This window comes from Peromyscus maniculatus, chromosome 19 (genome assembly GCF_049852395.1).
Source record: "Peromyscus maniculatus bairdii isolate BWxNUB_F1_BW_parent chromosome 19, HU_Pman_BW_mat_3.1, whole genome shotgun sequence".
In the NCBI taxonomy this organism is placed as follows: domain Eukaryota; kingdom Metazoa; phylum Chordata; class Mammalia; order Rodentia; family Cricetidae; genus Peromyscus; species Peromyscus maniculatus.
This window is the reverse complement of record NC_134870.1, coordinates 31193345-31219691: the sequence shown is the minus strand read 5'-3', so window position 1 is coordinate 31219691 and position 26347 is coordinate 31193345. Positions and strand designations below refer to the sequence as shown.

The 26347-nt window shown below is 37.6% G+C and overlaps 1 protein-coding gene and 1 long non-coding RNA gene across 8 annotated transcripts in view; one reads left to right on the top strand and one right to left on the bottom strand.

The window, feature by feature from the left end:
- The window catches only part of LOC121824002 (uncharacterized), a 59032-nt gene that overhangs the window by 4360 nt on the left and 28325 nt on the right, over window positions 1-26347 (bottom strand). The window contains exons 2-3 of the long non-coding RNA XR_006065722.2: window positions 5510-5586; window positions 3452-3565 (exon numbers count right to left, since the gene is read on the bottom strand). This is a non-coding gene — a long non-coding RNA (uncharacterized LOC121824002). The remainder of the gene's footprint in view (window positions 1-3451; window positions 3566-5509; window positions 5587-26347) is intronic.
- Window positions 1-26347, top strand: part of Nr3c1 (nuclear receptor subfamily 3 group C member 1) — a 130630-nt gene that overhangs the window by 87122 nt on the left and 17161 nt on the right. For 4 of the 7 annotated variants that reach the window (XM_042264116.2, XM_006976924.4, XM_076555090.1 and 1 more), the window contains exons 3-6: window positions 15373-15539; window positions 19582-19698; window positions 22488-22763; window positions 23778-23922. In XM_042264116.2, coding sequence (XP_042120050.2) covers window positions 15373-15539; window positions 19582-19698; window positions 22488-22763; window positions 23778-23922 — 705 coding nt within the window. The remainder of the gene's footprint in view (window positions 1-15372; window positions 15540-19581; window positions 19699-22487; window positions 22764-23777; window positions 23923-26347) is intronic. The other 3 variants (XM_042264117.2, XM_076555093.1, XM_076555092.1) reach the window with 1 other exon arrangement.

Below are 26347 nucleotides of genomic sequence, written 5' to 3'. Positions count from 1 at the left end.
TGAAATTAACTTAGTCTGCTTCCTTTAACACTGCATTATCATCCCCTTGCTCCTCTTCATTTGGAGCTGTAACGTGCTTAATACATACCAAGCTTCTGCCTTCAGCAAGGAGTAGAACGAGAACTTCCAATGTTAGGGTCCCCACCTTTAACTGTGGAGAATCTTGTCTTTGTCCACTGTTGCCATTTGTATCTTCATAGAGAAAGCCCTTGAATTTTCCTGCCTACACAGGGCTGGGGATGGGTGAGGTAACAAAAGGAGAGCTTCCAGGTTTGCAACAGAGATCAAACAGAAAGAAAAATCCCTCTAGGAGAAAATAGAAAGCATTCAGGGAAAAGGAAACTTCCCTCAAACTATCATTTTTATGTTCAGACATAAGAATAGTATTCATCAAATAACAGTGTGGTGCTTTTTAAAGAAACCTGCTGAGACTGCAACTGAGACCTTGGAGACTAAGACAGTGACAGATGAAAAGTCAATAGAACAAGAGAAACAGAAAAATAAGATGACCCAGAAATAAAAGACATAGAAAATGGGAAAGAATATAGGAAAGTAAGACCAGGCTAGGAACTCAAGAAAAAAAATACAAAAAATGACTAAGACGTAAAAGGAAGGAAGTCATCAAAACTAGGATAGAGGAGATAATGTAGAGATCTCCCACTTATTTATTTGGAATTGTAAAAGTTCAGTGGATTCCAGCATGGTGGTAAGAAATCTCAGTACTTGGGAGGCAGGCAAATCTCTCAAGAGTTCCAGGCCAACTAGGGCAACACAGTGAAGCCTAGTCTCAGATCAATAAACACCCCCAAACAAAACAAAAAACTACTACTAATAAAATTCTGTGACTCAAACATTTATATATAAGAATAGTTATGAAGCTTGCAGTCTTGTAATTCCTAGTCAGGGTAAGAAACAAAAACAAGAAATCCTAGCAATACCCTGGAGGGTTCAAGAGGGACTCTACAAGATTATCATCATGGAAATAACTGTTGTTTGTTTTTTACTCTTTTGACTCTTTACTCCTTTTTTGTGGGCCTGTCACCCAGCTCCCAAATAAATCACACATGGAGGCTTATTCTTTCTTATGAATGCCTGGCCTTAGCTTGGCTTGTTTCTTGCCAGCTTTTCTTAGCTTAAATTATCCCATCTACCTTTTGCCTCTGGGCTTCTACTTTTTCTTACTTACTTTCACTCTTACAATGTAGCTGGCTGTGTGGCTAGGTGGATGGCCCCTAGTGTCCTCTCCTTGTTCTCTTTCTCCTTGATCTCTTTTTTGCTTCTTTCTTTTTCCTCCTATTTATTCTCTCTGTCTGCCAGCCCCGCCTATCCTTTCTCCTGCCTTGCTATTGGCCAGTCAGCTCTTTATTAGACGGATCAGGTGTTTTAGACAGGCACAGTAACACAGCTTCACAAAGTTAAACAAATGCAACATAAAAGAATACAACACATCTTTGCATCATTAAACAAATGTTTCACAGGTTAAACAAATGTAACACATCTTAAAATAATATTCTACAACAAATCACCACCACCCTAACAAATAGGATACTTATTTTTCTTGCTTTTTAGCTACTGTATATGTTATACTTAAACCTTTGTTTGGAGATTTCCTATCAATAGAAGAGTTGTGTGTGAATTCTTAGGAATACAATGTCATTTTGTATTGTTTCTTTGTCTCAACACTGAAGATTGTTGTGGTTTGTTCATATGAGAGAACTATATCCTTAGAGGCAGGACATCTATTCCATAGTTGTGAGCATTTGATTAGTTTCCAGTTTGAATTTACAGTGAAAAATGCAACTACCAACATCTTTACATGGTTTGTTGTATACAATTTTTTTTGTGGCTACTCGTCCATTGTTGGAGTTGCTGGATCACCAGACTTGACAAGATAATGCCAAACTGTCTTCCAAACTAATTGTACCCCTAAACTTCATTCCCTCTTATTGTCAAATGTCTCATTTCTCCCAGGGTGCTAGGTATGTAATGGACTTTCAGTGTGGCTTAAATTTGAAACTTCAGAATTACTAATGAAGCTGAATGACTTTTCACTTGTTTACTAGCTATTTAGAGTTTCTGGTTTCTTAAGTATATGTGTGTTATGCTGTTTATTTGGGGTAGGGGAAAGAGTGTCCATTTTTCAAGTGAGTTTCCAGTTCTTTAATTTGAAACTCCGATTTGACTAAGCCTAAAATTTCTGTGTGTTTGGAGTGCTTTCTTTTTCTTAGACATAGTTTAATTCATTGTCTGCTCACAAGTACTTTTAAGGATAAATAGATGTATTTTATTCAACATTCTGATTTTCGCGTAAGAGTTGGACACCTGTAACCTAGCCTACTATTTCTATAAAAAAGAAACCTACAAATGTTCTAACCAAACTCTTGATCAGTCTTTTGACTTTGATAGTTAGGTTTCTCTGACAGATGAATGGAGGTGTCTTTATTTTCTAAATGTTCTTACTATTATCTAATCCAGCTTAATTTAGTAGATTTTTTTTTCATTATTTCTCAATGTACGTTTCTAAATGGATTTGAAACAATATTCTTGGCATAGATTGTGGATTGAATATAAAGAAATAAGAAAAATATTTTAGGCTTTCTGAATGAAGATGGTAGTTATATAGAGTTCATTCCATTTTTTTCTTCCTACCTGGCTGAAAAAAAATGCAATTGCTTTGGCATGTATCATTCTAATGGTATATGATACTATTTCTTGTTGCTAGCAAGAAGAAAATTAAATCATCTACTATTCCGAATGTGATCCTGTAACCCATAAATACAGTTACCCAGCAGATTTCAACTTTCCACCGCAGTGGCAAGATGTGAGCCCATTGTTTCCTCTCCTGTTGAATTCCCCTAAGTTACCATTCCTCATTATTTTTGGCTTTAGAGTTGTGTCCATTTCAGTAATTACAGAAACTTTTCCTTGCATTGGTCACATTCTTGAGCACTCTGAGGAAAACCAACACTCAAATAAGGATGGTCCTCAGGGAATATTCCTACCCTCTTCCCTGTTCATAGAAGACGAGTGGACAGATTCCTTCCTAATGTTTATCAGGAACCTTCCCTAACCACTCCATTGTAATTTTAAAATACTTTCTTTTCATTACTCTCTGTACTCTTAATTTTAAAGGTTCAAATGTTATGATACACTGTGATTCTATAGCCAACATTAGCCTCAAATCAGGGCAGTCCCCCGTCTCAGCCTCTCAAGTACTGGCGTTACAGTTATATGCCACCAAGTGTAGTTTAGTCTTTGATTCTTACAGAAAGTCTTGGGAAAGTTCAAAACACACAAGGCAATAAATACTCAGACTGAATAATAGTCTCGGTACAGCCAAACTCCTGCAGTAATGTCCATCCAACAGTTTACAGTGCACCTGGTAATGCTTTTCATGTTATAGACGGTGGTTGTCAGTTTCCAATATTAAAGATATTAGAGAATCACTTACCAACAGTAAAATGTTTGGTGTGCAGTTGTCAAAGATGTAAGTGCTAAATCAATGACCTGTCCTCCAGTTGTGTGATCCAGGTTTTAGCAAGTGGTTTTGTATTCTGTTTTAAACCTTGAATAAAATTTTTGGAACAGTCATTGTCTTTTGGTTCCTTCTCACCTCTCCCCTCCCCTGCCAAGACAACTTCTGCAATGTTTTTTTACTTTATTATGGCCTACTGCAGGACTTTATACATTCACTCATTTCAATGTGGAAACAGTTTATGTACAACTGCAAAGCAACGGCTACACAGATAGCTCAACCTGCCCCAGACCAGAAGGGCTGCAATACCAAAGTTCGCTGAGTTATTTGATAAATCCGAGAATGTTTTCTCTGTAGAAAATAGTAAACATGGTAACATTGCCCAGTAAGCTCATTCCACATATATTGTTTTAAATTCAGGAACTCAGAAGAAACCGTACCTTCATTTCTTCAAAGAGCCATGTTTTACTGAAGTCGTGGAGATGAATTCCTAATACCCTTCCTCCTTACTGTTTCATTAATGGCAGCTATTTTTCTATGAGCTATCCATAGTCCACAAGGGGTTTTAAACATTTCTTCTCAAAGTGCAACCAGCATGCCATTTCATCTGCTTGCTATAACACGAATCTCTAAATAGTGAAATGTTCATTGCTATTAAAGTATATTACTTGTAATTTCAAATTGTGACTTTAAGTGATTTTTTTTAAGCTGCAGTTTTAAACACTGCTTTGGCTGTTTTTAAATAGTGAACTGTACTTTCGGAATGTCTCAGGTTTGGGTATTGACAAAACTGTCCTATCAACAGTGTAGTGTTCAGTAGCTTTGTTTCCTGTGCACAGAACCAACCACTCACATAAGAAGGCATTCTGATGACACTTTTCAGGACAGGATTTAGTTAAAAAAGGATTTTTTAGCCGGGCTGTGATGGCGCACACCTTTAATCCCAGCACTTGGGAGGCAGAGGCAGGCAGATCTTTGTGAGTTCGAGGCCAGCCTGGTCTACAGAGCGAGATCCAGGAAAGGCGCAAAGCTACACAGAGAAACCCTGTCTCGAAAAATCAAAAAAAAAAAAAGGATTTTTAATACATCTATGAAGATATAAACTTTGAGCTTTAAGTTTGTTTCAGACAATATAGTATTTCATTTGCTTCCCCCACCCCTTGATTTGTCGAAACAGGGTTTCTCTGTGTAGTTTTGGTACCTTTCCTGAAACTCACTCTGTAGCCCAGGCTGGCCTCAAACTCACAGAGATCCGCCTGCCTCTGCCTCCCAAGTGTTGGGATTAAAGGTGTGTGCCACCACTGCCCAGCTTTCATTTGCTTTTGAAAAAGAATTAATTTGTATATGGGTGTTTTGACTGCATGTATGTATATGTACCATGTGCATACCTAGTGCCCATGGAGGTCATGAGAGGGTCAGAACCCCTGGAACCAGAGTTACCGATGATTGTGAGCCACCATGTAGGTGCAAGGAACTGAACCTGGGTCCTCTGGAAAAGCACCTAGTAGTCTTAATCCTTGAGCCAACCTTCCAGCGCCTGGGTTTACTCTTAAGTATTCAGGATAGTTTTGGGGGGGATAGTGAAAAGCCAGCAGAATTGCTGTTCTTTGGTTATAAATGCTTACCACTTTCAAAGCTGCAGACAGCACATTCCCAAAGCATCATCTGTGCCCATGGAGCTTTACATTCAGAAAAACGCTCCAACAAAAATCACACCTATTTTTAAATTTTTATCTAGTCCCATGTTGTTTCTAATGTTAGTGAATTCAGATTTAGAAGAAACACAAGTTACTGTCATAGGAATACTCTAATTTGAACAATAGTAATCTAAACTTTTTTGGACTCAAAACAAAAAATTTGTTTTTGATTGCACAATTTATAGAAGTAAAACTACATGATAGCTTATATTGCATATCTTCTGAATTATTGAGAATATATATGTGGGTGAGTATATAAATCAGAATATGTATAAACATGCAACATGTGCATGCTGCACTATTTTCCTCTATATAATTTGACATTCACATAACTTACCAAGAGGACTTTAGTACAGTTTTGTAGAATAGGAGACCTCCATCCTGCAGTTATTACCATTACTCTACCATAGTCACCTAAAAGTGGATACAATATTCTATGTTACTCTGCTGTAGTTAGCCAAACATTTGTTTTTGATATGTGCTAAAAGTGAAACGGCCGTCAACCTCAAATCTTGAGTTCAGATTCAGATATTCCCTCCTACTGGTGTATTACATGGAGAGTGCCCTGGGACTGGTGTTCTTTAAAAACATCCCTGTGTCTTAGTTTCCACACTTTTACATGTCAACAGTGACATTGTCTCTGGGGTTGCTTACTGGGATCACAGAGTCTGTGTATCAAGTATCTAGCAGAAAACTTCTAAATAAATGGTACCCATTACCTTACAGATGAGTCGGATATATAAATTCTGGTACTTTAATGACCTTTAAACTGAAGCATCAGAATTTTTGGTTTTGTCAGTCTGTTCAACATCAGTTAACAAATTAACATACCGCTAATGCTTTTCTGATAGTAGGTGTGTTTTCCACTCACAGATCTGGCAGTGTGATTAGCCATTCCCCTCCAGCTCAGGCTGTGTAACACTGACTTCATTTTACTTCAATTAACTATTTAGTATTTCTGCTCTAGCTTAGAAATGACTTCCCTGTAACTGCTCATATCCAACTTAATACCTTAGCAGAGTAGTTTATTTTATTTAAAGATGTATTCTGAAAAACTCCAGGGCCCAATACGTGAGTCCAGTGTACAGTGTACTTGAGAGCTTCTCTGAGAGCAAGGATGGTACTGAGTGCATAAGACATGTCTCTGATCGTTGATACTGCTCACCATGGCTACAGTAATTCAACACAATAAGGATCTAAGGAAAATGTAAACACCCTACATGTTTGTGGACCTGTAAGTTACAAGTGTACTTTTATAAATAATTTGTACTTTATTCACAGACAGGAGAGGATGCATTAGAACTGAATTTTTATGTTTACCTCAGTAGTATCTTCTTGGTGCCCACATCATTTTAAAAAAGTTACTAACTTTAAAGGCTACTATCTTCCGAATCCTTACTAAGCAACTATCAGGCATAGCTGGATTCAAATCCAGGTGGTATTTTATGATTCAACTCAGTGAACAAAGCTTAATTTCTTTATTCTCAGTCTGTAAATTAAATTTAGTACTGTGTATGTAAGTTCCTAGTTAGGAATGTAATATGGAATTAAAATCTGTAATTTGCAATATGGTTATTGCTGTGACTGCAGAATTGGGTTGAGGTTTGACTGAAAATCCTTTCAGCCTTTAAGTAGCTTTTTCATCCATTCAAGAGACTACCTGTGTATTTCTTGAACTACTAGTGGGAATTCTAATAAATGTGTCTCTCCCTAGTTATCAGATATGCATATTATTATCACAGTCACTACTGTGAATATTGAGGGACTAAGGGGAGGGTCAAAAGAGACTCATTTGTTAGTAGATTGGCATCTCAGAAATGAGCACCTCACACTAACGTGAGAATTAAGCTTTAGCCTTTGGTGGGATAGAATGAATGTGGTCTTAAATGAAGTTGAAGCTTGTTCTGAGGGATTCTTTCCTTCTTTTGTGCTAAATATAGATATATTATTCCATTCCTTTTGTTAGAAATACCTCTGGAAATTTTAGGAGCTAACTGGATAGGCATTCGTTTGGAGAATATTTGAAAATTTAACACAGTTATAAAACAACTCTTTGCCTTAAAAAAATCAAATTAGGATTAGAAGTGAACACAGGGAAATTCCTGCTTTTACTCTGTGTTACTGAGACATGAAGTAGAAGGCATTGCTCCTCAATCTCAAGATCACAGTTCCGTCACCTTATCATAGTGGAAGTAGAAGACTGGTTCACAACGTTAATTTAGTGTAGGAAAGACCATACAAGTGTGTAGGGGAGCAGGAAGACATGATTGGACTTTCCTAATTAATTCAATGTATCTAAATCTGTAATGTTGACAACAGTGTCCACATCATAAGATTATGTATGCTGTTCTACTCAGTCCTTTTCATAAAGAATGCTGTGCAGTACTTAGCTGCAGGGTTACACCTTTATTGGGCATAATTATATAAACACCTACACTTCAAATTCTTCCCCAGGTAAGACAGGGTATTTTATTTAGCATATTTATACTTCACATATTTATTAGAACCAGGTAGAAGAGGCTCATTGTATGAAGAGGCTCAAGGCATGGGTTCTGTATCTCTTCAAAGGAATTACTAGTAGGAAGAGCATACACATACACATCACAAAGTACCAAGGCCACCTCTGTAAAATCTTTATGGCAATGTTTGAGTCCCAAAATCTTGTGATTCAGAAATGCCACACTACATGCTTCAGGATAGGGGAACAGGTCTCAGCAAAGACTCCCAGGAAAAAGTTGGTATGCACGAGGCACTTTGTAAATATTTATACAACACAGGTTCTCTGAAATGACACACCAAATGGTTTGTGTTTGTAGAAAGACATACGATTGGAAAAAAGAAAGAGGCCAGACTGTGAGCCATATTGTGCTTGTACTGTACACATTGGAAAAGCCCCTAGACTTTTAATTAGGACAGGAATGGATGTTTTGGCAGCACAGAGATTGGTTGGAATGGAAAGAGATGAGGCTAAGAATAGGACAACTTAGGACAAATCACTGCAGAGGTGAAAGCATATATTTAAGGTGACCATAGAGAGGACAGGAAAGAGAAACTGGCATAGTATATAAGAATAAAAAATAGAGCCTAGGCTATGAGACTGTGTCCAAGACAACAATGACAAAATTATAGGTAAGATATGAGAAATGGCTAAAATTGGCAAAAATCTCTTTATTTCTGTGTGGGCTACTAAGCATAGTAAGTGAATCAGATCTCTAAGAATCAGACAAGAAAGCTGAATGTGATGGTATACACCTATATTCTCATCTCTCAGGAGGAAGCTGGGGCAGGATTGCAAGTTCATAGGCAGCCTTGGCTACTAAGTGTTAGTTGCAAGATTATAATATTGGTATGATTTCAGACATGTACACTGTTGGCTGTTTGAAATTATTTTACAGATTAAAAAGGGTGAAACCAAGTTCCCACCCTATTTCAAGTAGAAATACAAACACTTCAAAGATGTGAGGGTATTATGTTTGAAGTCAGTAATAATTTATCATTGTCTCCATCATATTCTTGCCTTCTCTGAAGATGTCATGCTCAAAATTCTGTATGAAGCCATTTACAGTTCAGGTCCTAGTAAACCATTTATTATTCTGTGTGTTCCGAATAGGAAAGAAACATCAAAGAGAAAGAAAAGAAAATCTTCATTCTAGAAATACCCATGTAATGAAAAGTGTCCTTACCAATCTTCTTCCTTACCAAAACTGTCCTTAACCAATCTTCATCTTGACGTACTATTTAAAACATCTTTGCTCCTCCCTAAAACTCAAGTTTCGTAATGCAAATTAAGCTAACAGAACTGAGAACATAGCCTGAGAAAGGGGGGGTGTGGAGTTTACAAAGTTTGTAATATTTTCTCCTCTATGAATGGTGACACAGTTGTTAATAGCTAAATTACTTAGCATAATGGCTAAGGACTCGGGATGGACTGTTCATGAGGAAAAAAGTACATTGTTTTTCTATGAAGTAGAGTTTGGGTGACCATTTATTCTCAAATAAATATACAGGATCCCAAAAGTCATTTACAGATCAAAGTGTATCCCTTACTACTCAAAACCACTTGGAAAATGTGTCCTGCATAATTGGTGTGTATTAGCTAAAGACTTTGATTTTTATGGTCAAGCAGATTAAACCCAGAGAACTGCCATGACAAGCCCTTGGTGTGTCCAAAGTCAGAGAGGAACTCTCCACTTTTGCCCCTCCTCACTGAAAATCCTTGGGGCTATTACTGTCCATAGGTTGGTTACTGTAGCTTCTGACATGCATAAATGGGTGTAAATGATAAACAGTGTGGAGATAGGATCTTTATTTCATATTTTACATAAAAATGGACAACATCCAAACAGCTCATCTGATAAATGAACATAATATATCACAGATGATTTCATTCCACATTAACCTATAATTTCTTAGCTTAAACTGAAAGATTAGGGGAGAAAATTGGATCTCATCCCACCTTTAATCATGGATGCAAATCATTTGGTTTTCAGAATTCTCACCAAATAACTTTCTGATCCATGCAGCAAGTGAGAAATTAAGTATTTTCAAAAGAAACATGTTTTTTCCCTCCTACCTTATCAAAACCTTAGAGAAAGTTTCTTTATGTACACCTAAAGTTGAAACCTCTCTCCATAAACGCAAAGCAGAGAACAAATAACCAGTCTTTCTTGCCTTGCTAAAATAAGATAAAATGTGTCCTACTGAAACCATAGAACAGAAATGTGGTGAAAATCTCCCCTTAGAGTACTTTTACATTTGGTTGAAAGCTATTACATAGCATATTCTTAAACAAATCAGTAATCTTTGGGGTAAAGCAAAGATAAACAGAGACAGAAAACACAGTCACCTGGTGTATGCAGCTGAGTATTTACATTTGTCCTAGTGCAAAAAGATAAGAAAAGTGCAGGTGACTTGAATGTGTAAAATCTACCTTTTACTGCTGGCCCTAGAGGGAAAAATTAAATTACTGACCCAAGCTAATTCTATCATTGATAGCCAGGCCTGTGTATTCTCTGGCTTCAACTCCATTTTGAACCTTTCTTTGGATTTGTCTGGACTAAAAGACTACAGTGGCTACCTCAATAAAGCAATCATTCTTTAAAAAATTTTACTACTGTTTGAGAATTTCATATGACTACCGTGTTTATAATATTTCTCTCCTCCCTCCACTCCACCATGTCAGCCCTCTGCTCTCTCAAATTCATGGTCTGTTTTCCTTCAGTTATTGGTGCGTGGGTGAGTGCGGGCAGGTGTGTGTGTGTGTATAAAATATAACCTGAGTACATTACTGTTGCTCAGATGTATACTTTTTAGGGCTGACTACTTGGTGTTAGCTAATAAGAGGGCACATCACTGAGGAAGACTGATTGTCTCTAGGGGTAGGACCTTGTGAGATACCCTCCTTCCACATTGGCATGTCAACTGGTATTGTCATCATTCATGTCTCATTTAGGAAACCATATCCTTGAGATTTCATGGGTACAGCTCTCCTGTCCGTATGGAAGACACTACCTCACAGTAGATGCCATGTCCTCTGGTTGTTACAATCTTCCTCTTCCCTCTCCCAAGATATTCTGAGTCTTAGCTGTAAGAATTGTGTTCTAGATTTCATCAATTGAGAATGAGCACCACACACTTTAATGTTTCTGGTTCCTGTTAGATTTTATTTATTTACCCATACCAATTTATGTGCTGCAAGCTTTTAGCCAAGCTTCCTCAACCTCAGCATTGCTGACATCTGAAGCTAGGTAATTCTGTTATTGGGAGTTTTTGTACACTGGAGGGTGTTTATCGCATCTTGGACCTTTATCTCTTACAAAAGTAGCTTTCCCCCATTTTGTGAGAAATAAAAATGTCTTCAGACATTGCCAGATATCCCCTAGGAACAAAAAATTGTCCCCTGTTGAGAACTACTGCCTTGTGGCATTTGAACAAATCTGACAAGCTGATGAGAATACACCTATTCCATTAGTAGTTGTTAAAAATTAAACCAGTGAGGCAGCTGTATTTCCAAGATTTTCCCATGGTAGTTAATACTTGTTTTCTGAGGTGGATATCTTGCACTACATTGAAAAATTATTGATTAAATTCACTTAAATTGAAGGCTAAGCCAACCACCACACTTGAGTTTGTAAAAGTTTAATATCTCCTTATCCTTTAGAGAAAAGCCTCAGGTTTAGTACATAATACCATTTTCTTTTGTTCAGTTCATTAATTTCCCATTTAGAAACAGAACAATTGAGAATTTAAAGATCACCCCATGTTCTCCATGACAGCAAATTCTCACAGTGTATTCTAAGCATTCATGGGAGTCCCGAAGACCCTATCAGAATATTTTTGTGATGATATTTGCGCTTATGAACTTAACATATCTTCATCATTATATTCACTATTACCTCATAGTTAAAAAATGTCAAGTCTACTGAGCATCTTTGATAAAGCAAAAAATGGTTAATTATGTAAATATCAACACATGTATCTTTTAATATGTGACAAAATAGGAAAAGATATAAATACTTGTGTAGGTGGACTTTTCTGTCCCTACAGCCACTCCACAAATAACCACACAGAAACTTATTAATTATAAATGCTTGGCCAATAGCATGGGCTTGTTTTTAGCTAGCTCTTATAACTTAAATTAACCCATTTCTATTAATCTATGTGCTACCCCAAGGCTTGTTTACCTCATCTATGAACTTCCCATGTTGCTTCTTTCACATCTGGCTTGCGACTCTCAGACTCCGCCCTTCTTCCCAGCATCCTCCTAGTTTGACTCTCCTGCCCCAATCTCTTCCTGCCTACTTATAAGTCAATCAGCTCTTTATTAACCAATGAGAGTAATAAATATTTACAGTGTACAAAGATTCCACAGCACGCTTATGCTATTAGCATTTGATAGTAGCCATAAGAAAAAGCAGGTGAAATACACAGTTACTACAATATAACTTTAGTTTCTGCCATAGCTTTTTATTAGAAGATATTTGTTATCTTCCTTGAGGATCTAGTCATTTTGTTGACCCCTAGCCCTTTCAGCAGTATCATACAAGTAACATTTCCAGCTGTATTCATCTGTTTGGGCTTCAGTTTCCTTCTGTGTAATAAAAGCTGACTTTTTTCCCACACTAATGTCTATGACTTGCAGCTTTCCATGTCCTGAGTTCTTATCTGATGTAGTCCAGATGATTCCCCAAGCCTGAGTTGGGTTCTAGATTCTTCACTCCATTTTCCCATCTATTAATCATATTTGAGTAGTCTGAACATGTTTTTCATATATTCTAAATTCTGTGTGATAATTTGGAGACACTGTACTAGACTTTAGACTTAAGTCTTCTGTTTTTCTTAAGAAAGTAATGAACATGTATGCTTCAATTCCTTGCTGCAAGGATGAACTATACGCTAGAGTTATTTTGGTTTCAGAACATATTCACGGGTGATGCTTCTCAGCTTACAGATGAGAAAACTAAAGCTCAAAGTAGTAGACACTTTCCAAAAGCTTTACGGGCTGTCAAATAGGACTGCTGAGATCTGAAACAAACCAGTATTCTCCCTCATCAGCTACATGCCACTTTTTCATGACCTCACCTAGGGATGGTGACATCTTATCACAAGGTTATTGAGAGGCTAAATGAGATTCTCTTCATGGCAGTGTTCTTATACCATGATGTACTACAAAATATGTGAATACCATATATAAAACTGGTAAAGGCAACTCTGTAGAATTGACCTTAAAAATCTTTAAACAATGTGCTCATTTTTCATAAACTAAATATACAAGCAACTTGCTGCTCCCTAAAAATAGATGTCAGTTGAGAAGAGATTGGCTGAGCAGGAATAGGAGCATCTTCAGAACAGAAGCTAGGGAGTTTTGCTCCCTTAGCACATTGCTACACTCTGTGCTCATCCCAGGACCTTCCTACTCCAATGGAGAACTCTGGCCCAGAGCAACAGCTTTACAAGTCTGCATTAACCAGAGGGTATGCCCAACCACATCAGTCATTTCAGGAGCTTCTCTTCTCTTAGAGGCTCTCAGTAGTATGCAGTCAGTCCACTTGCCCAAATCTAGCAAGGAATCAATACCTTGTGATATGGAAACAAGCAGAAAGTCTATTGACAGTGCTCAGAGAACAATGTGAAACCCTTGAGCCTATTCCCAGAACTGAGTGGTGGGAATGCTGCCCTATTGATTAAGCCGCTAGGTAAACAGACAGTTGGCTAAATGCAGGAAGCTTCATTTGAGGATTAAATTTAGGGTGAACCTTGGGTTAATGACTGACTTACTAGAATTACAGTACATTTTTTGTTTGTTTGTTTGTTTCTTGAGACAGGGTCTCACAGGGTTTCCCAGAACTGGAAGATCCCTGACTGGGCTCAAATTTATAGCAGTCTTTCTGTTTCAGCCTCTTGAGTATTAGGATTAGAGGGCTAAGTAACAGCTCCCAGCTACAGTTACTACTTTTTAATTTTTATTCCTAAGTAAATTTAGCAACAGAAAGATATTTACTTGTTATTTCTAACTAACAGAGCAAACTAAAGAAATTATTGTAGTTGCCAATGTATTAATCTTTTTTTTTTTTTTTTTTTTTTTTTTTGCATTTGAGATTTAGTACTGTCCTGGGCTGAAATAAAAGCATGCATAAAGGATATAAAGGATGAAGAGACAATCCACATCCACTCCAGCTTATTCCAAAATGCTATCTCTTAGGGAATAAAGTGAGCAAAGTTCAGAGAGAGTGTGTTTATGTTTGTGAACTGTCTTATGAAAGTGATAAACAACATATTTTAACATGAAGAGTTCTACACCCAACAAGTTGATACTGCCCATATTTTTGAAAGCCTGTTTGAGAGCACATAAGAAGATAAGGAACAGGCAGTGTAATTTGAAGCAGGAAGCTGGAGATTCTTTTTAGTTAGCTACATACATACGTACATACATACATGTATGTGTGTGTGTGTGTGTGTGTGTGTGTGTGTGTGTGTGTGTGTGTGTGTAATTTTAGTTTCAGAGTCAGCATGTGTGATAAGAGTTCCTTAGGACAATTCAACATCACTGCTTGATATGAAATAAGATAAACATCCATTATTCTTATTGAAAGTTTAACAACTTTAAACTAATAAGCACTACACCTTATACATTCTGTGGTGGTAAGAAGTTTGCAAGATGGAAAGTGGGGTCTAGTCAGAGCATCAGACTCACACTTGACATTGCTTGCCTAAGGGTATTTTGATTGAGAGAGAGCAGGATGGTCCTTCTCCAAGTTGAAAATTAGAGGTTTTTTCCAGTATATACAGTAATGTTTCTGGAATAATCTTTTCCAAGGCATAAGAAACTGTTATTTCAGCTAGGATCAATTTATGAGCTGGTATGTAACTTTTTTCTATACTAGAGAGCATGGATAGAATGATAATGATTCTTAATTAATGTGAGATCTTAAAATTATGAGGAAAAAAGATTGGTGTCCTAAGCAATTAAAGAGAAGGAATTTGGGGGGAGGGGTGTGGTAGAAATAGTCTTTCTTGATTTTTAATGGTAGTTACAGGTCTAATCCATTTTTTAAAAATATCTTGCTAATTGCACACTTAGAATATAACTGCTATTTAAATATAATAATATGCATTATTTTCTAAGTGAACTACAACATCATTCTGTTTAGGAGCCACAAAAAGATTTTGCTATTGCACTTCATATTTTATTTTTTGATTATCATTGTATGTTTATGTTTTACATGCATGGGAGTATGCAGGTATGTAGAGACCAAAGCAGTTCCTAGGGTCTGTATCTTCTGTGACTCTCCACCTTTCTGCCCTGAGACAGGGTCTCTCATTGACTGGGAACCTTACTGTTTCTGTTAGGCTGGCTGTCTCGGGAGCCCTTCATAGCCACCCATCTCTGTTCCCCAGTGCTGGGATTATAGGCATGCACAGTTATGCCCTGCTTTGCATAAGGTGGTAGGGATTTGAACTCAGGTCCTTATGTTTGCTGGGAAGGTGGATCTTAACCACTGAGCAATTTTGCCAGCTCCAGCATTTCATACTTTATATAGAAAAATAGTATGTTTAAATATATTTAGATAGGGTATTCTGGTGCTTCTTAGATTCATTGTAAACATACTAACATGGAATGAAAAGGGAAAACAAATACATTCTGACATTCCTTTCATCGTGGTGACAATCCTAACACTGTTTCTCCTCTTCCTAATTTAGCCCTGGAATGAGACCAGATGTAAGCTCTCCTCCGTCCAGCTCCTCGACAGCAGCGGGACCACCTCCCAAACTCTGCCTGGTGTGCTCTGATGAAGCTTCCGGATGTCATTATGGGGTGTTAACCTGTGGGAGTTGTAAAGTATTCTTCAAAAGAGCAGTGGAAGGTAGTGTGTGTTTTGAAGAGTTTCATTTTGTTTCATTTTTGCTTTCCTTTGTTTCTATTTCTCACAGTAAATTTTGAACTGCTCATTGTATGCAAAGTCCACCAAGGCTAGACATCAATTTAGGGGCAAGCATGGCAGCTCTTAAGGCTCATTGGGAAGAGGAAGGGAAAGGAGGAAGGAGCAGAACTAGACTAAATTGATCAAGTCCAGTCTGAGACAGAACTAAAGGAGACATTGTAAGGAATACTGCTGTGTGGACCGACAGTTTGCTGAGTCTGGACAGTTTGAGAACGGTGGGTGCTCATTCCCTATAACCACGCTGGTTTCAAAGCTACCAGCTGTACCAGTCAGACGAAAACGAGTGACACTAGAACTGGGAGGAACAGCATTCTTCTTTCATTTTCCCTGCTGAATAGGAGGTCATGCTGAGTACCACAAAAACCATTAAGACCTGATCTGCCCCCAGAGAGGTCACAGTCCACTTGAGTAAAGGCTGAATTAACAATTCCAAGTACAGAGGCTATCATTCAGAGGTAATCTTGAAGGTGATTGTACTGTAAAAATGATTCAGGGTGACCATGTGCTGGTGGGTGCACACCCCAGGGGAAAAGATTAGTATTAGAGATATTTTATATACCTTACCAAAAAGCATCTTAATGGAAGTCAACCAGAAAATAAAGCCAAATTTATCTCTGAAATATAATACCATTACCTCCACTGTTCTAATTCTTATTTAAAATTAACTCTTTCACTTATTTTTAGGTAAAAATTAGTATTGGCTACACTATTTTAAAAAACTGTTTATCATTTAATGATTTCAGCAGAGCATGGTGGCTAGATGCCACGATTAGTAAGAAAAGGCACTTCCCGCCTCTAAAATTCCATCCATTTTGGTACTCTAACTCAAATTTTTATCTAGACTTGTAAAATCCCTACACATAGTTTGTAGCATTTCTTTTTTAAAAGACAGGTATATTATATATTTAACATCACATTTTTAACACATACTAGAAATTATACTTAGCCCCCATATTGGCATTATAAATACCCAAACATAAATTTGAGTAAGTTTTAAACATTTGTTATTTATGTAAGATGTACAGAGAATAGATATTTTTTTTATTTTTTTTATTTAAGATCCTGAGAGTATTCCATTTCCTTCTTCTTGGGTTCATTTTACCCCCGGTGTCTATAATATAAGGTGGACAGTTACCAATGACTCCATTTTCCATGTGTGAAGTACACACATAGCAAACCAGTTATGGCCCTGTGAGCACTTAGATTCCTCTTAGGATGAGAAGTCAGGTTGGAAGATTTGAAGTGGCAAAGCTGGGATTCCAACAAAGCAGTCTCCAAGGAAGGTCTTTGTCTCAGGACACTGACTCTCAAAGATGCACATGACAAGCCCTTGACACTGCCACTTTATAATATAGGTAGATGCTGAAATAAAAGTAATCACAAGACATTTAACTAATCACTACCATGCACTGAGTAACTTCTGGGGTGTTGAACACTGCATCATCGACACAATTATCTCTAAGATTTACATATTTTTCAACCCTTCATAAGAGAACAAACTCCAAAAAGATAATGTTTTCACAGACAGTTTTTTGGGCATCCCACTAATACACGCCCCACTATACTACAGTGCTGCTGAGAAACGCTATAGAAGTTTAAGCTGACTGTATTACTTCATGTCTATCCCAGGACAGTTTGTAGTCTGTGTGTTCTACATGCTCTTTGTTGTGTTCCCACTTCCCATTCCAGTTGGGTCTATGAAATATTTTACTGGTCCCAGAAGCCATCCCTGGTATGATACAGGAAGGGACAGCACTACTCTGTACCAGGAGACAGATACACTGGCTATCTGTTAGTCTGACTGCTCCACCTATCATTAATGGCAAGCCACAGTCACATGCTAAAAGTAGATTTTAGCTCAAAGTACCAGTACCAGCAGTAATAAGAGGCTTTGGGTGATCTGAAGGTTCCTTACTTAACATTGAGAAGTTCAAAGGAAATGTACCAGATGGCAGGAAACAGGAACTCCAGATACCTCTCTTAAAAGGATGGTTGTTAAATTACTATTAGTAGTGCATGGCCATTCCTTGTGAAATATTAACACTAACTCCAATCTCTTGTTTTATAATAAGGGAGGAATCAACTAGTTGAACATCATACTATTATGATAACCTGAGACTATAGTGAAGATTCTCAGTTACACTCCACCCTGGGCAAAGAAATCAGTATCAGCATAATATGAATAGCTGAATCCTTTAGTTGGACATCGAACAAACACTGAATTTCTTCTACTTTAGAAGTAATTTTTTCCCCAGTAACTACAGGACACTAATGTGGGGATATTCTGTGAGACAGTGATGTGAGGATGTTCCTAGGGGGTGAAATTTTAGCACTTTAGCTGTGGATGCAATCTGTTGTTTCTCCTTTTGCTGCATGATGGGATTTTTAAAAAGGATTTAGCTTTATTTTATGTGTATGAGTGTTTGCCTGCATGAACACCATATACATGCCTGATACCTGCAGAGGCCAGAAGGCATCTGATTCCCAGGAACTGGAGTTACAGACAGTTGTGAGCTGCTGCCATGTGGATGCTGGGAAATGAACAGCAGCAAGTGCTTTTAACTGTGGAGCCTTCTCTTCAGTCCCATATAATAGGATTTTATTGGGTTAGTTCTTCCATTTTGTGTCCAAGAAGCCAGGAAGCTTACAGAATACAGAAAGGATTTGAAGGAGCCCAGATATTTGGCATGGAAGTGTAGCCCTGAAATAAAGCTAAGTGTGTAACTATTAGTCAACCTTGTAGCCTCAGCTTCCCAAAAGATTGAACTGATACAGTTAACCTTGTACTCATTTTTAAAAGAGCATCATGATTTATCATATCAGGAAAAATAAATATTTTTTAATCCAAGTCTTAGGTTGCCCTAGGCATCAAAGAAAAAGAAGTCTTTTCTTAGAAACCAGGGCTAGCTATATTCAGCCTGGTAAGCTGATCATTATATTTCTTTCTCATTTCTTTAAATATGATTTATTCTTGAGAAACGACCTTCATTTCTCAATGCCTTGCCATCTCATCTAGTATAAGTAACACGGAATGTTAATTATTGATATATCTATATAAACAATCAAGTCTTGTGTAGGAAACTTCTACTTTTTCCCCAGGCAAATGGATCTTTCAATTGTTTTCATCAACATTGAATACTCAGATTAAAAGAAGACAAGGAGAATGTGCATGTGAGAGATGGAAAACACTTTTAGTCTTTTCCTTTTTAATGTCTTTAAAATTTTTTGACAGGAGAGAACGGCAGTTCTTTAATACTGGGTACCAGAAAACTTAGATACTAGCACTCTTTAAGTCAGTATTTGAGGCCACAAGTGACTCTAAACATCCTTATGTTCTAAAAGCTTATTAAATAGTCTTTGTAAGTTTGTCAAGTTTGTGATTTATGTGGCCAGTTACTGGCAATCTGTAACGTTTCACTTTGTCTAAAATTGGGATGAACACATTATACCTACATGTGAAGGTATAATGTTGACTGTTGAATTAAAGTCATTTTTTTCCTTAGGAATTCCCAAATATTTTTAAGCCTTTCTCTCTAGTCGCTTCAACAATAGGTCAGAATTAATAATAAAATAACTATTACAGACACCATCTATAACTGTTGAAAGAACTATACAAAGCAGTTTTTTAAAGTGCTGACTTTGTGCATAAGGGGGTTTATAGGATACAGTTCTGTCTCTTAATCTTAAAGTATATTTACGATTTGTACACATCTATATATGAAACACTGTAGTAAACCTTGTTTGAATTAACTTTTAAATTTGTTGACCAGACCAAGTCCTCTCAACACTGTAATTCATGTAGACAAGCATACTGTTACCTTCCTATTTCAATGCTTTCCTTAATCGGTGACTTTGTATCTTGTTCATATTCTGCTCAAAATAAAAACATAAAGAAACTAGGCTACTCATAAAAAATATCCTTAAAGATCTGTGGAATTTTAACAGTGCCCCTTTTTATCTCTCTTAGGACAGCACAATTATCTTTGTGCTGGAAGAAATGATTGCATCATTGATAAAATTCGAAGAAAAAACTGCCCAGCATGTCGCTATCGAAAATGTCTTCAAGCAGGAATGAACCTTGAAGGTAATGGAAATATTTAGAAGGAACTATCTAGCTGTCACATGAAAACTGATCTCTTTCCTTTTTATATAAGCAAGCAGATGGAATCATTCAGTGAACTCAGTTTATATATGCTTAATTAGCATCATGTTATATTATTGTCCAGTGGAATATATTGTAAAACATTTTGGATTTTTTTCATGATCCTATCATTTATGTGTTAATTTATCACATAAATTGTGTTATATACATTGAATTTAGGACAGCTAAAGTGTATATTAAATAAATTACATAATACTGAAAATTACATAACTCGAAGCAACTTTGTTTTCATCCATCTTACTCCTTTTTTTTAAAACTCAAAACCATTCCCTAAGTTTGGAAAAGTATTGTGTATGAGATCTGTTTCATGTTTCTCTCTTTCTTTTGCATTTTAAAAAACCACACCTTTTACTTGAAAAATATGTTTTATTACAACTCTGCCAAAAAAAAAAAGGAATTAGGGGATGGCTTTGTGGTTTAAGTACAAAAGAAAACTAAAACTACGTGTAAGTTAGAATTTGATATCACTGTTTATATAACAAGTTATATAATCAACACTTAATCTCATTTAAAAACTTTCCTCTGGAAAAGTTTGGGATTATGCTGTAGTTGAAATAGCAAGCTCTCTGAAATCAGCATTCTTACTAACTCATTTTAGTGTTTATTGTTATTATGGTACTTCATTTAGCAAGTACTCAACAAGTATAAAGAGAATACAAATTCAGTGCCTGAGTTTGAGTAGCTTACTTTCTATTTAGACACAAAATCAATCACAAAATTGAGTGGCATGCCACAAAAGGAATAATGCTATAGGATTAATAGGGAAGGTCATCTTCCTGAAGGTCAGAAGTCATTCAGGAAGAAGTAGCACTGAATTGTAAATATAGACAATGAGTAGGAATTAAAGAAATAATAAGGACAGTGACATGGTCATATTTGTATTAGTCTTCGGACTGGAGAAATGGATCAATGGCAGAGGAACCAAGTTCACTTCCCAGTACCCACATTTGACAACTCACAACTGCCTATAACTCAGTTCCAGGGTATCTGACATGCAGTCAAGTATGCATACCCCACACAGAGATAAATGCATATACATAATTAAAAATAAAAAACCTTTTTAAAAGGATAAAATTTGAATAAAAGATGCTGATATTGAGAGAATGGTATTCATTTCATTCTTTTGATAGAAGAGACTCTCAGTGCTGCCTTCCATAGAGTGTTGCTAAATATAGAGTCCAAATTCCCCAGTCCATCTAGATTGTTCAAATTGACAGCCAATTTTAAACAGCTAACACATTAAACATTTCTTTAAATAAAATAACGGTTGTCTACTTTCTTGAAACTACAAAGGTTACAAAAGAGAATTCAAATGTATGCAGTTTGTATTCAATGCAAAATCCTCAGTCTTAGATGGGACATCTATAGCAAACCTCCTCCTCCTCCGAAGGCTCAGGGATCATTGTAGAAAGAGGGTGGAAAGACTATAAGAGTCCGAGGCAGTGGACGACTATAGAAAACAGTGGTTCAGCCATGGCATTAGGACAGCTGCACAAGAAGACCTGGGCAAGCTCAAGCCAGCCCAGAGCCCAGCATGGAGATGGGGAATAGACACAGAGTCCTGCACCCTAGCTAAACAGCTGGTGAGTGTGGCCCTGATAGGTCACCCCACTCCAGTGGAAGGCCGCACATTCAAGAACAAATGGGCAACACAAATTGTACCTTACAGTTTTAAAAAAAAAAATAGGTGAGAACAGAGTTGGGAAGAGGGTATAGATCTGGGAGGAGTTAGAAAAAGGAGTAAATATGATCAAAATATTTTAATATTTAATTCTGAAAGAATTAAAAAATGAGAGGGAAAACAATACAATCTAGCACTTAGGAGGCAGGAGGATCAGAAGTTTAAGGCAAACAGTAAACTGCTGGGTTACTTTTAAGGGAAACAAATGATGGGAGTGAACTTCAATGGATCTTTCCCTTCTACAAACAAATTCTCCCTTTCCATGCCATGTCACCATAATTACTAATAAAAGAATTCTGAAGCTGGAGAGAGGGCTCAGTGGGTAAGATCACTTGCTAGGCAAGCATGAAGACCCAGGTGTGGGTCCCAGTGCCCACATAAATTAACCCCAGCACTTTGAGAGATAGGGTGGCTACCAGAGGGTAGCTGGGCTTACTGGCTGCTAGCCTAGCTCCAAGTTCAATGAGAGAGCCTACCTCCAAAAGAATAAGGTGGGGAGTAAGAGGGTTGGACACCCAACTTCTTCCCCTGGCCTTGAGCAACCCTGAGCAAATACACAGGTGTATGCTCCCACACGTGCATGCACAAACATTCATTCACATATACATACTGTTTTAAGGTTTCTATTGCTGTGAAGAGACACCATGACCATGGCAGCTCTTATAAAGAAAACATTTTATTTTATTGGCTAGCTTACAGTTTCAGAGGTTCAGTCCATTGTCATTATGACAGCAGACACAGTGCTGGAGTAGTAGCTGAGAGTTGGACACCTTGCAGGCAAGTTGACTGTGACACTGAGCCACTGAACGAAGCTTAAGCAAAAGACCTCAAAGCCACACCTCCTAAGAGTGCTACTCCCTATGAGATTATGGGGCCAATTACATTCAAACTACCACACATACCAAAAAATTTAAAATAGGTTACTTCTTTCAATAATAATTTCAGAAATTAAACACCTCTTGTAATTAGAAGGTTTGGGCTACAGAGTTAATTCAGTACATTTCTATTTTTTTTTTCTCAATATCCACAGCCCGAAAAACAAAGAAAAAAATAAAAGGGATTCAGCAGGCCACTACAGGAGTTTCACAAGACACTTCTGAAAATCCTAACAAAACAGTAGTTCCTGCAACATTGCCACAACTTACCCCAACCCTGATATCACTGCTGGAGGTGATTGAACCTGAGGTGTTATATGCAGGCTATGACAGCTCTCTTCCAGACTCAGCTTGGAGAATCATGTCCACACTCAACATGTTAGGTGGGCGCCAGGTGATTGCAGCGGTGAAATGGGCAAAGGCAATACCAGGTGAGACACAAAGAACGAACTGGCGGCGGCGGGGCTAGGGCGGCGGGGCTGGGGCGGCGGGGCTAGAGCGTGAACGTTTGTGTTTTCCTGTAAACAAAAGCCACATTCTGGGTTGGGCTTGATATATAACTAACTCAGTGGTATGCCATTTGCTCACCATGCACAAGACCCTGGGGTCAATCTGCAGCACCCCCCAAAACTAAAGCTGCTCTAGGGCTCTCTAGGTTGTATAGCATCCTAATCTCACAGCAAATCTTGCTTCTCTTGCTCATAAGGACAAATGAGAGATCCAGAGTCAACCATAGACACTATTCCTTGATTTTCAGGTCGCCCATAGCATTTCATTTTAGATAGGATCATCTATTACCAGAATGAACTCAAATTCCATTCACTCTGACACCTGGAAGAGAACATTTAGGAATTCATTTGTTTTGTTTGTTTTTGAAATTGATAAATAGTGGGTGTGTTGAATTTGTCAAAATTTACTAACACAAAATCATTTTTGCTTTTCATTAAATGAAATGCCACATGTAATATAAATTTTCATCTAATTCTAAGGCATTTTTAAACAAAAGTTTCATGTTGGAATTTTAGTGTAGTAGAAATCAATGTTAAGCGTCAGTCAGTCCTGATTTTACAGATAGAGGGGATTGGCAAGCTTATGGCTACACACATGGCAGAGTAAGAATAAGTAAGCTAAGCTCCCACCATTTTAGCAAAGGAAAGGAGATGGATATCAGGAAAATTTAAAATCTAATTCCATTAAGAAATTATCCTAAACCAAGACCCTTGGCTTTCTCTTTTACTATATTACTTTGTGTATACTTAAATAGGCAAAAGGGACAAAAAAAAAAAAAAAAAAAAAACCAACAGCTATTTATACATTTTGTTAAACTGTTAAAAAGTTCTGAGTACCTAGGTGTTGATGTGAAAGATGCTATCTATTAACGGCCACCCCCAAACAAGGCCAACTGATCAACTGGAGTATTGCCTTACACCTTTCTTTTCAATTAGGATTCCGAAACTTACACCTGGACGACCAAATGACCCTCCTGCAGTACTCATGGATGTTCCTCATGGCATTTGCCCTGGGTTGGAGATCATACAGACAAGCAAATGCAAACCTGCTGTGTTTTGCTCCTGATCTGATCATTAATGAGTAAGTTAGATTCACACAGTATTTCAACCAGCCGATGTCTTCCCAGTGGGCTATCATAATAATGTGGTACTGAATCAATCCTACCAGCTATCTAGGATCTAAACAAACTTGAAGCAAAGTTGTTCATTAGTGCTTGAGGTAGAGTAATTGTAAGATGAAGAATATGCATATGTACCATTATTACTGTCTCGAGGTAACTTTAAAAATACCTTTACTCCAGCTGGATGTGGTGGTACACACCTTTAATCCCAGATCTCCAGTGGCAGAGGCAAGTGGATCTCTTTGAGTTCCAGGCTAGCCTGTGCTACATAATAGAAGACCATGTTTAAAAAATAAAAAACAAAAACCCTTTACGCTTTGGGCATCTCTGGAGTATTGAGATCAATACAGTGTGGCAAGAAACAATAATAACAATAATCTTATTGTACTATTGTTTGAATTATGTAACCCTAATCAAGAAAACAAAATAAGTATGAGAAAACTCATGTACGGTCAATAAAAGCAATGAGGCTGTCCCCACTGAGTGGATGTGAGGCGGTACAGATGCAGAGACAAGAGGTATCTGTTTGCATGGCAAGGCTATAACATCCAGGCCCTGGAAAGACTGAGACCTGCGCTAGGGATGTATGTAGCTCAGTTGGTAGAGTGTTTGTCTAGCATGTATAAAACCTTCCATTTGATTCCTAGCACAGCAGAAACTGGATGCAGTGTGGATACCTGTAACCTTAGCACTGAAGAAGTAGACATAGGAAGATCAGAACTTCTTGATTATCCATAGTTACATAGCAAGTCTGAGGCCAGCCTGGGCCACATGAGACCCTGTCTAAAAAAAGAGAAGAATGTATATGAGGAAACAGTGATTTTTTTAACTGAAGAACCATCACAACTCACAGTTTTATAAGTCAGCCACTGTCTTACCCTGTAGGCCTATGCTAGTTTTCGTGAATAATGGCAGCTCTTCACCCTCTGGTCTCATGCAGCGGTTCTGTTCACTCGTTTTCTACCTCCATTGTCACTGTCTTTGTGTTGACTAATGTTCTCTTCCTGAAGTGCAGTTCTGATCCACGGGCCATCCAATGCATCCTTACTTTCTGTTTGTTCCTTTTGAATGTTCTTTGTCGACACTTAAACTGGTCATTCTTCAAACCATACCCTCTTAGTTCACAGTGAGACTAAATATAACCTCTTCCATATAGCCCTGGTTGTTCTTACTTTCTATTTTTCAGCACTAGCCTTTGGGCCAGTAGCTTATCCTTTCCTAGAATGTGCATAAGTTCATACACAGAGTCCAAGGAGTATTCTCTGAAGAAAATAGATTATCCTTTATTGTACATTTATAGATTCTGTTAAGAGTTCCTCCAAAAGTAATGAACCCATAAAGCCCCATTAGCATAAGAGCATTCAGTTACACTTCATGTGAGTAAGAGTGACTGCCTGAAATGTGTCCAGAATGGCAATAAGTTTGGAAATTAATGCTGATTAATGAATGGAATGTTTAGAGAAAAGGGAATTAGAGAGCATTTGGGACAGCCTAAAGAGGTTGTACGAGAATGTAGCAAGCATTCCTTACTGTATGTACCAGATTTAAAAAAAAAAATGTGTAGAGTTACAGAAAAGCATCTATTTGAGCTAAAAGTTCATGGGAGAGGCTGGAGCAATGATATCCATAAGCTCCTTTTATCGGAGATGTTTTAGTGGGCCCGGATGAGATAGCCCAGGTACTTCTAAGGAGAGGTTCTTAGGGAGTATGCCAGAGCCATTGTTACCAGGTGACCCTAGAATCCAGACATCTCTTCTGTGAGCTACTACTGGGTAATTTCTGGGACATACATCTCAGGATACAGCAGAGATTTTCTGATAGCTGGGAAAGTAGTAGAGAAAGTCTAAGCTGAAGCAGTTAATCATCCCAGTTAAAGTTAATATTGTTTGATTCTTTACTAATGGTACTTGTAATTTTCTCCTGCCATATTTTAAGTGGTATTTACATACTTATCAAGAGCCAAGCACTATTATGAAAACTTGGAGTAAAATAGTAGACAAACAAGGTCCCTTAGAACAATCTGATGAGGGGATTCATGGAGCTATAATAAAATAGTGTGAAGGGGTGTGTGTGGAGATAACAAAGGTCTTGGAGCCCAGAGGGCTTGAGTAGCTCTAATCATTCACTGTGGAAGTGTAGTGCATTCAAGGCAGAAGAAACAAGTGTGAAGAACTGGAGCAAGCTTGGCCCAGGTGAGGGATTGAAAGAAGACCCTCAAGGGTATGGCAGAGTTGAAAGGAGTGCATAATGACTAAACAAAATCACGCAGTCCATGAAACAGACTTTAGATTTTGTTCTAGGGCCAAGAAATAAGCATCCTGGATTAGAGGTAAATAACAACATATAACAACATTCTTAGTCTTGGTAGAGGGAAGGGAATAAGGA